A 12229-nucleotide genomic window follows, 5' to 3' on the forward strand; every position below is an offset into this window, starting at 1 on the left:
CTCTTGAAGCTCCGCCTTCTGTGCTGGAGCAGCAGCTCATTTGCATTTAAAGTGGCACACACAAAAACCAGTTTTGCTCACCCTCAAAAGTGACAATTTTAACATGCTATATAAAAATATCTGGGGTAGTTTGAGCTAAAACTTCACATACACACTCTTGGACATCAAGACTATTACATCTTGTGACAAGGCATTTATACCTTAGAGATGCAGTAACATAGAAATTGTGCCAATAAAATCATTATTTTACCTTAAAGCTGATTAAGATAGACGCACATTATAAATATATATAACAAAATACATACTGATATAATGCGATATAACTGGGTGATATGATGCATATATGGAAGAACATTCTCTTTGTTTAATGCAGGAATCAACTATACTACACTCGTAGTATTCTCTCCTCCCGGTTCGATCATGTATGTGTGATTCCATCAAAAAACATCCCACTAGAGAGAGAGGAAAAGAGAGAGTGGTGAACATGGTAAGTTATACAGTTTAGTGTTTTTATTACAAAAACATTTGATCCCAAATAGAAAAGAGAACACATGCTAAGCATCAGATTCAAGAGCTGAATTGAGCTTGAATAGATTTTAAATCGAGTTGGTTAGCAGAATTGCAATTTACGTAAATCTGAATGTAAGTAAAATAAGTAGTATAATTAAAATGAACAGAAATTCAAAGAATTTGTCATTTTAGTAATTTTTAACTATAAAAACGAATGCTGGCTTGACAAATATTAAAAAAAGTTAAAAAGCCTTGAAGTTTGGAGGTTTATACGCCTTATGGAAGTTCAGAATTTTGCACAACCCTTGCTAAATACTGCACAGTATATATATTGTAAACTGCATACAACATAAAAACAATTCTCAGGGTAAGATGCTCAAAAGACAAGCTGGTGTAAGCATTACACAACAACAGGGAGAAGAAGATAACCCCATATTTCACACATTACCACAGAAGAAAAGGTAGCTGTAGAGTGTAAAAAAAATTGTATCACCATAACCGCATCATGTTGCATGATTAATTCAATGATTAATTTGGTTATCATCTTGGACATAAAAGTGGTGCACAAATGTTTAGCATATGGTAATGAGATTCATCCATCTAGATGTTTCAGTGCTGACTCTCCAAATACAGGTCATTCTTACACTTGTATACCAAGATAATACCTGAGGAATAATGAAGCATATGAAGACTGTGTGTGTACGTGTGTGTGTGTCCAGACGTCTCTTTTAGCCTTGAGACATGCAGAGAGGATATAATTCTCTGCTCTGATGAAGTCTATCTCTTGGATCAATCAGTCGGTGACTCTCAGAGAGCTTCCAGACAGTGCAGAGACACCCAAGGTGACTTCTAAAAGCACAGCGTGCATTAGGAGGACAATACAATGCCCTTTAGCCTGACTACATCCATAAATACAGAGTGTTCTCTGGTACCTACTGCACAAATGAATGAATCGTGAAAGATTTTTCAATGGATGACTAGAAAACAAAAGTTTATCAAGACTAGTTATCAAGACAAACACTAGTCATTGCTTTTCTTAAGGGAACATTTAGGAAACCTACTAACGAACGAACGATATATAGATACAGTGGGAAGAACAAGTATTTGATACACTGACGATTTTGCAGGTTTTCCTACTTACAAAGCATGTAGAGGTCTGTATCTATTTTTATCATAGGTACACTTCAACTGTGAGAGACGGAATCTAAAACAAAAATCCAGAAAATCACATTGTATGATTTTTAAATAATTAATTTGCATTTTATTGCATGACATAAGTATTTGATCACCTACCAACCAGTAAGAATTCCGGCTCTCACAGACCTGTTAGTTTTTCTTTAAGAAGCCCTCCTGTTCTCCACTCATTACCTGTATTAACTGCACCTGTTTGAACTCGTTACCTGTATAAAAGACACCTGTCCACATACTCAATCAAACAGACTCCAACCTCTCCTCAATGGCCAAGACCAGAGAGCTGTGTAAGGACATCAGGGATAAAATTGTAGACCTGCACAAGGCTGGGATGGGCTACAGGACAATAGGCAAGCAGCTTGGTGAGAAGGCAACAGCTGTTGGTGAAATTATTAGAAAATGGAAGAAGTTCAAGATGACGGTCAAGATGACGGTCAATCTCCCTCGGTCTGGGGCACCATGCAAGATCTCATCTCGTGGGGCATCAATGATCATGAGGAAGGTGAGGGATCAGCCCAGAACTACATGGCAGGACCTGGTCAATGACCTGAAGAGAGCTGGGACCACAGTCTCAAAGAAAACCATTAATAACACACTACGCCGTCATGGATTAAAATCCTGCAGCGCACGCAAGGTCCCCCTGCTCAAGCCAGCGCATGTCCATGCCCGTCTGAAGTTTGCCAATGACCATCTGGATGATCCAGAGGAGGAATGGGAGAAAGTCATGTGGTCTGATGAGACAAAAATAGAGCTTTTTGGTCTAAACTCCACTCGCCGTGTTTGGAGGAAGAAGAAGGATGAGTACAACCCCAAGAACCAATCGTGAAGCATGGAGGTGGAAACATCATTCTTTGGGGATGCTTTTCTGCAAAGGGGACAGGACGACTGCACCGTATTGAGGGGAGGATGGATGGGGCCATGTATCATGAGATCTTGGCCAACAACCTCCTTCCCTCAGTAAGAGCAATGAAGATGGGTCATGGCTGGGTCTTCCAGCATGACAACGACCCGAAACACACAGCCAGGGCAACTAAGGAGTGGCTCCGTAAGAAGCATCTCAAGGTCCTAGATTGGCCAAGCCAGTCTCCAGACCTGAACCCAATAGAAAATCTTTGGAGGGAGCTGAAAGTCTGTATTGCCCAGCGACAGCCCCGAAACCTGAAGGATCTGGAGAAGGTCTGTATGGAGGAGTGGGCCAAAATCCCTGCTGCAGTGTGTGCAAACCTGGTCAAGAACTACAGGAAACGTATGATCTCTGTAATTGCAAACAAAGGTTTCTGTACCAAATATTAAGTTCTGCTTTTCTGATGTTTTAAATACTTATGTCATGCAATAAAATGCAAATTAATTACTTAATCATACAATGTGATTTTCTGGATTTTTGTTTTAGATTCCGTCACTCACAGTTGAAGTGTACTACCTATGATAAAAATTACAGACTTCTACATGCTTTGTAAGTGGGAAAACCTGCAAAATCTGCAGTGTATCAAATACTTGTTCTCCCCACTATAGATAGATTTTTTTAAATGACAGAATGGTTAACATATCTACATCACTTATTGCTTTAGGTCAATGATCTGCAAGAAGTAAAATAGCTCTCAGTCGATGAGGGGTTTTAAAAGTGTCTGACATATAGGCTGTCATCAGCAGCCCATGACTTTTAGGGACATAACAGTTTGTCTGGCCCGTAATATGACATTAAGATAAACCACCATAAAACTGCAGACTCAGCAGCACTGCTCCTTCCCTCCCTCTCACACACACACACACACACACACTGTTCTCAACACACACTAGAGAAATAATTTTCTCTCTGATACACTCTAAAAAATGGTGGGTTGTTTTTTCTACCCAAACGCTGGGTTGAGCCTGTTGGGGTAATTTTTTTTAGTTTTTGTATTACCCAGCCATTGGGTTAGTGGCTGGCTCAATGTTAATGACAATTGAAACAATACACCCCTCCCCCATCCGTCCTCCGACGCAACAACCCAGCGGTGGCTTTACTACAACAACCCAGCAGATGGGTTATACAGGCCGAGTTGGTGCATTTCATCTGTAAAATGGATTGCATATTTTATTTTGTCTATATAGTATTTACTGTGCTGTTAATCATTTTATTTAATGCAACGCAACATACAGGGATGAGATGTCAGCTGAATGTGTCAGTCAGCATCGGTCGACTAGCATGATGGAAACGCCTTTTTTCTTGAATAAATAAATGTGATTTTTATTCAACATAATACTGAATCTAATTAATTTGGATGTTAAAATATGTTCTCAGATTTCGGCCACACACTGCTACGCTTACGACAGGAATATATGTGGAAAATATAGAGGAGAGGAGAAAGAACTTTGAAAACTGTCTGCAGCGAGTTTTGGCGAGTTTTAATAACATTAATTATGTATGTGTGATTTTAATTGTAATATATTTTGGGCTCCGATCCATTATGTTATTTCTCCTATTTACACAGCAGGACTATGTACAAACACAATTTTTTTTTTCAGCATGCAGAAACACAGAACAGAAATCTAGCAAATATGGACAAAATTGTTTGTTTGGGTGTTGATTTAAATTTTCAACAGCGTTTCTCAGTCTGCAGAAAGCGATACTTACTGATTTGCAGGCACGTGCACAGATAGACCCCAAGTGGTGCTCAAGCACCTGCCCTTTTGGTTTTTTTTTGGTCTCTGACTAGTGCATTTTTTATTTTTTATTTTGTTTTTAATATAAATTTGGCTCATGGCATCGATTCTCAATTAAGTGAGTGCCTGAAAACTTCATTAATTAACATCTAATTCTTTCAAGACCGCACAAGCCCCTGCCCCACCCCTGCTTCTACATCCTTCTTTATAGCCATCATGCAAATCGAGTGGAGCAGCACTTGTGACAGCCAGGTAACAATAGTGTTTACTCTAAGTTTTGCATTGTTTGTCAAATTAAAACACTATTACAAAATCTACATAGAGCAAGCCTAGCTATGCAATAGCCCGACATTAAGTTTAACAACAAAAAAACGAGTTTGGCGTAAAATAGTGTTGTGCAGGGTCGAAAATGCCAACCAAATTAATAAAAATGTCTGCAAAATTCAAGATATGAATTTTCCCTGTGTGAGATTTTGTCTTAAAAGATATATGTTTATATCATATATAGTTAAGCAATATCACACACGCAAAAGTGCTGTTTTCCTGAATATCAGCACGGTTGCAAATGTTTATATTTTCATTTTTTCACATCAATTCAATTTCACAATTTTAAAAACAGTGTAAATTTTGACTGCTTTTGCACTATTTCACAAAGGAAAATAGTTTTGAACGAAGCAAAACACTTGTGTCTCCTTGCAATATAGAGTGGTGTTTCGTTCATGAATGAATCAGCCAGTTTAAAATGAATCAGTGAATGAATGATTCTTTGACTCACATATTAAGACTTGCCGCCACCTACTGGCAGTTTGTATCCAACTTTATTTATATGTCTTTATTATAGTAATTATGAGAGGGTTGCACTTTTTTCCTCACTTGAGTACCTTCCTCCTTTAAATGTCTGTCCATGGCCATGCTGATTTGCTTAAATCCTTTAGTACTAAAACAATCAGATATCATGCACATTTGACGAGAATCTATTTAGGCAGTAAACATTCGAGTGTGATGAGTGTGAATGTAAAGAGTGCTGCCGCTCTATTTCTGAGCTACATCTGACCTGACTCTGTGCATTCACATACAGAGAGAGAGAGAGAGAGAGAGAGATGGATCTGACCTGACTCCTTCTCACACTAAAAATACAGATGGAAGGAACTGAGCAATCCCAGAGGGCCACACAGAGAGGTGGTGCGTGTGTGTGTGTGTGTGTGTGTGTGTGTGTGTGTGTGTGTGTGTGTGTGTAAAGCTCTATAGAGACTAACTCAACTCTCCTCAGGCACACGGGCAGCTCAGGAACACAGCTAGGTTTACTTCAGCTATGCAGAGAACACAGCAGGTTGCCAATAATACAAACATAAATCTTACAAACACAACAAATATTACATTTTCACCATGCAATAGTGGAGCACAAGGCCAGATGTAATGCAACAAGCATTAAAGCATCAATAAAGGAGATAACAACAAAAACACACACACACAGAGACACAAAGAGTGCTGGGAGCATCAGTGTGTGATATGAGAGGAGGATAATAGCATGCTGTAATTGTACAGCTCTAATTGTTAAATGGGATAATCACAGCTTTGGCCTGCTAACATGTGTTTATTTATGAATGTGCCTTAGACAGAGACAGACAGTTCTGTGGGCAACTGCTGCTTTTTGTAAACCTGTGTGTGTTTGCGTGTTCATTCAGACATGAAGCACAATGACAGAGCGACTTACTGTAATCCATGGCAAGTTGAAAGCGCCACATATGATTTCATAATATCACGTACTTTCCCATGGTAGTAACAGTGTTCTCCACCCTGCAGGGAGAAACAAACAATAATCAAAAACAGCACATACTGTTAATATGAGCTTTGAATGTGGCTCATCCAATCTGAATTTAGTGAGTCAGAAGAACCATCCCTTTTATAATACTAGATTTATTGTTTTGTTTTTAACTGAAGCGCTGCATATTGGAGATATTTTTTGGTTACACTAGTAGGTGGCGACAAGTGACTGTTTTTATGAGGGAATCACTGACTCATTTTTTGATGAACAAAGTAATTGGCTGAATCTGAAATCGCCCCCTATACCCTCAAATAGGGTGTTATTTGAGGGGAGAGCCATTTATAGTGGTGTCCGAAACCATAGTGGATGTTATTGAGTGCACTTATTCAATCCCACATTGCACTGTAATAACGAGTGTACAACCGATGTAAAATCTACGGCTGTCCAAATTCGCTCACTCCTTTTCATTCACTCCTTCAAGTAAACAGTATTAGTGCACTAACGTAGGGAATAGTGAAAGGGTTTATGGAGCGATTTTGGATTCAGCCATTGAATCACTCATTGAACTGATGTTTTCAGAAATGCTGATTCATTTAAGAAGGAAATGCCACTTTTGCGTGTTGGTTGGAGATGCACAATAGTTCAGTTGTGGCTTTGTTTGGCACTTTTTTCATTGGCAGATCATAAACAGACAAAAGTAACTGCCAAAATTCTGTCTAAAATATTAATGTAATGTATATTGAACTGATCTGTTGTATAAAAGCAATATCAAAAATAAGGCCAAGAGCATGGATAAAAATAAAAAAAAGGTAAAAATGGTCCATTTTTGATTTCATGTTGACATTAAATGTTTAAATTCTGAGTGTTTGGCTCAACATTTATACTGGCTACTTTTGTTTGTACTGAAGCGATCAGAAGATTCGTAAGAGTATTCCTGAGTGTGTGTGTTATTTATGAAATGTTTTTAGTGTAAGTGCTCGACTGCCATTAGGGATGCAGGTTTTCTCTTCCTGCTTTTTCCTCAGAGGACTAAAGCTGCAGCATTTACCAGCAGATCAATTTCATTTCATCCATTTCTCTTTCTTTCTCTCTGCACTGGACAAGAAGCTACATTGAGGTTTTCCCATTCCTCTGCTTCCCTCTTTCCTCCAGCTTATTCTGGAGCATTTCTGCCTCTTTTTTTTCCACATGTAGCACTTTCTGTTCTCAAGAGTTCTCAGCTAATCAAGAGCCGAGGGCATTCTCTACCACCACACACTACCAACACACACACACACACACACACACACACACACACACCCACACACACACACACACACACACACACCCACACACCCATCCACACACACACACACAGAGTGAGACATTCCTGAAGAGTGCAGTTGTTGTTGAGGCTACCCCTTTCAGACTAATGACCCAGCATGCATTGGAGGCTAGAAGCACAGAGAGATGGGCTGTGTCCAAAATCTGAAAAATATTGCCTTCTTATGCAGGATACAGAGGTAGGAAAGGGATTGGGATCTTCTTTAACATGAGAAGATGCCTGAAATTGATTTTTTTTTTTTTTTAATACACTGGTGTTCAAGTTCACGGTCAGTAAGATTTTATTTATTTTATTTAGAAAGAAATTAATACTTCTATTCAGCAACGACACATCGATCCAAAGTCACAATGCTGTTCTTTTGAACCTTATATTCATTAAAAAATCCTGAATAAAATGTATTACAGTTTCCACAAAAGTATTAAGACACAAACTATTCAGCATATTAGAATGATTTCTGAAGGATCATGTGACATAAGATACTTCTTTCAAAAATATTTAAAAAGCAACTCCAAACTTTTGAATGTTAGTGTGTTTATTACTTGTATTTTCATGCACACTATTATATAAAAAAAATATATAAGTGCTATTTTCAGCCCAAAGCAATTTTTTTCATCTCAGCTTTCACAAAACATACAGTAAATAAACTTTGCACATAGTTTCTCAACTCATTTTATAGACCATCTACTTCCTAATTTATATAGCTACTTCTTAATATATTTCACAATTGTGTAAATGCATTATCAAAATGCATTTCCTCAAACTTATACATAAAGTCATAGACAAAAATATTGCAATAGTGAGAGTATTAACTTGTTCAAGTTTAATAATACATAATAATATCTAATTTCATTCAAAATAAATATTTTTATAATAATATATAAAATATATATATGGTCACATTTTAGATTAAGGTTCAATTCTCACTATTAACTAACTAATAACTACGAATTTTGCTTCAATAAACTCCTAATTACTGCTTATTAATAGTTAGTAAGGTAGTTAAGTTTAGGTATAGGGTGAGTATTGGGTAGGATTAAGGGATGTAGAATGTGATCATGCAGAATAAGGCATTAATCTGTGCTTTATAAGTACTAATAAACAGCCAATATCCTAGTAATATGCATTCTAATAAGCAACTAGTTAATAGTGATAATTTGACCCTAAAATAAAGTGTTACTAATATATATATATATATGTGTGTGTGTGTGCATGTGTGTGTGTGTGTGTGTGTGTGTGCGTGAGTGATAGCATTTTGTATTGTTTGTATAGTGCTAAATCTGTAGTTAAACTAATAGGTTATTCACTATTGCAGTGGGGAGATGAAGCTAAATATATCTGTGCTTCTGCTCTAGAATTCGTTCACTGGCTCTCTTTTTCTCTCTTCATCCTCTGCCTCTTCATCCATCCCTCGGTTATTCCCTCCTTCCTCACAGAACCCTCCGCTCTATTTTTTCATTCATCCTAGAAACAGCCCTTGTACCCTTACATGCACACTGTTTCCTCGGGCTCTACAGCTGGGTTGTGAGCTATGCGGATTTGAATCTCTTCACTGAAGGCTTCTAAACCCAGATCAGTATAAATAAAACATGCTGAAGGGCCCATATCGAAGTTCAATCATAGAATATGGCCCTTTTAAGAGTTTCTAAAAAAAATAACTGAGAAACCAGACACGTCCACTACGCATAATCTGTCTTAAAAACACACCTTGAGATGATGATGTCCAACATGCAGTACACGACCAGGACGCTGAACGTGATTTCACCGTAGTACAAGAACAAGAACAAGTACAACATGTTCCTGGATCAACATCTTTGTTGATCCTGGAACAACATATCAATTAACCAATATGTCAAGTTTAGGCTTGCAAGCAGGGTTAGGTGTGTCTATATCAGTGTTATTCACCAGTCATTTCCCTCTGATTTTAGGTAGATTGATGGCTAGAGATAGGGTTAGGACTAAATTTTCAGACAGGAATGTTGCTCCAGGATCATCAAAATATGTTGACCTAGGAAGATGTCTTGGCAAAATCACGGTTGACCCAAACAGGACACATATCCCTGCCCCTGTGTGAGTGTGTGACAGGAACAACCTGCCGCTGGGCTAAAACAAGCAAACACCTTCTGCTCTGGTTGTGATGTGTCCCATCTGAACACACATGTCTCAGTACGCTGACAGAATGAAGCTGAGAGTCCCAGTGTGGCACAAAGAGAGATCTGATCAGACTATATTCACTGTCCCAAAGCGAAACACACAGTCATAGAGGGGAAAAAGAGGGTCAAGGCATTTGCATGAATTGTTCAGTAAAATGTTTATTGTAGTTGAATAAACTGGAAGAGGAAGTGGAAGAACCTCTTGTTTTGTGTTATGAACCTAATTTCTGTGGGAATTTTCCACCAAACATCCACCAATCAGGCCTTTGCGTTTGAATACCTTTTTTTTTTGTATAAACCCTTTTAAATATATGTAGTAACCCTTTAATTTATGGTGATGTAGTTACACGTTAGTGTAGTTAACAGTAAATTATGTCAACAAGTAACTAACCCTAAATCAAACCCTGACCATAACTCATAGTAAGTACATGTAGTTAATTAACATCACAACATACAATGCAACTATGTCACCTTAAAGTTTACCATGCATACTTGTGTGAGCAACAAAATAGACTTTATACTCACTTTGTTGACAACTGGCTTCCCCTCCTCTGATATGTGCCTCTCAATGTAATTTGATGATAGAAGATCACTGAAGAAAAAGAGCAGAAGTACACAGTTGGCAAAAAGTGAAATGTTGTCTGGGTTATTAATGGATTCATTCTGAATTCTAAATTCTAAATATTATTCTGAAATCTTCACAGAAATCATAAAGGTTTGAATATCATAATTTTCTGTAATCATAACGCACAGAAAAGGTTTGATTGCATTTTCCAATTAAAATACCAGTGCTTGCAAAGCAGCTTTCAAAAGCCTGACATAAGTTTAGATTTTAGGCTTTGGTTCAGAAACCGTCTGCAATGTAAAGGAAGTTATATGATTAAATAGACACAAAAGAGAAAAGACTAATCAGATTTAAGTATGCAAATACTATAATGATGTATTATAAATGGAACATTAAATTAATATAATCGATACCTTAAATTTATTAAAGAGGTAGAAAGTTTACAAAAGCCAAAAATATATAATACACCTAAGATTAAAAGATTACAATTAGGATGGATGGATGGATGGATGGATGGATGGATGGATTATTTAAATGTATGTATAAGCCGTTTAAACTTAAAAAAAAATAATTGCAGATTTTGTGGAGAAGAAAAATAGACTGTCTGAGGAATATCAGCACTGTAAATATGATTCATCATCATCCTCCCAAACACATCACTCTTGGTGATCCTGGCATCACACATTTAATGATCAGATCAAATCAACACTCATGTCACTCATTTATGCTGGTTATCTAACCGAAACAGAAATGGAACCGAATCTGGAATGGGATCTGCGTTCCAACACAGAGAGTCATGAACACAGTTAACCTGAGGAGAGATCCACGGCTGATTTCATACATCACAACTCACACCAAGTTGTGTTCAAGGACACTTCAGTGTGTGTGGCGAAGCCATGATCAAGAATGAGTTCACAAACTAGGGTGAGAGTTTCACTGGGAGTGCATATTTTAGTTTTTTGCAAGCCAAATGATCCAATTGCAATGATAACCCCCCCCCCCCCCCAAAAAAAACGGCAAGGTAGCAAAAAAAAAACAGATCGAGCGCAGGAGGAGAGAAGGGTCAAAGTGTCTCCCAGCAGGAGTTCTGACTGATCAGTAACCATGAGCTCATCAACAAGACAGTCACAGCATGACATCAAACCAGCCTTTAAAGACAGAAACACACATCTTCAACGGCTGTTCACTAAACCAGGTGATTAGCAGGATATTTATGGAGCTGCAGCGCTGTAACGTGCGAAACACTAACAACAACAAAAGAAATGTTTGTGTTTACAGACTCAATCTGTGGTGAATGCATGAGAGGGGCAAGACAGAAATCAAAACATGGATACAAGGACTAATAGAGGACAGGATGAAACCAGGGGCTAGAGAGAGAAAGACTGAGCATTGAGAGTGGATCAGAACAGGAGAAGATAAAGAGAGTGTGATAAAGTGGGATGTCAGAGCAAAGAAACATTGTGATTGATGATAAAAGCTGCCATTGCACACACACAAACACACACCCTCATTTACACATGCACCATCTCAGCCTCCAGTTGCTACAATCTCCAACCCGTCACCTCCCCTTATTTGACAATAGTGGGTGAAAATTTGCTGACAATAATTTGAAACTGCATTTTCCATTTAAATAAAATAAAATAATGTAAAATAAATAATAAAAATCCCTATTCAAATGACATTATTTTGCTTTATTAATTATTATTTCACTTTTTCATTGCATATTTGAGATAATCAGAATGGGAATTTATGTCACTCACACCATTGTGTACAAGATGAGTCTCTGTCTCTTTGCTAAACTGCATCTGTCACTGTGATTTTGTTCCTTATATTTAAATTTTGTCGGCTTAATGCAATTAGTACCGTTTGTCATCACATTAAGTGCAAGATAATAAATAATATAGAAAAATTATTATACAAATTTATTTAACATCCTAACATGTCTGATGTATATATATATGTGTGTATATATATATGTATATATATATATAATAATAAATCTTATATACAAAGTTCTGTCATGAAACTATAGATGGCACAGACTGATAGGTTCTTAACTTAATCTGCTTGCAATCATTGTT

The 12229-nt window shown here is 37.5% G+C and overlaps 1 protein-coding gene across 1 annotated transcript in view; it reads right to left on the reverse strand.

Moving 5' to 3' along the window:
- Positions 1 to 12229, reverse strand: part of adam22 (ADAM metallopeptidase domain 22) — a 59829-nt gene that overhangs the window by 33714 nt on the left and 13886 nt on the right. Inside the window, 4 exon segments of the mRNA XM_084088039.1 lie at positions 390 to 436; positions 439 to 452; positions 6059 to 6141; positions 10109 to 10175. Coding sequence (XP_083944165.1) covers positions 390 to 436; positions 439 to 452; positions 6059 to 6141; positions 10109 to 10175 — 211 coding nt within the window.

The sequence above is a fragment of the Abramis brama genome (assembly GCF_963993115.1).
Source record: "Abramis brama genome assembly, chromosome: 17".
Lineage (NCBI taxonomy): Eukaryota > Metazoa > Chordata > Actinopteri > Cypriniformes > Leuciscidae > Abramis > Abramis brama.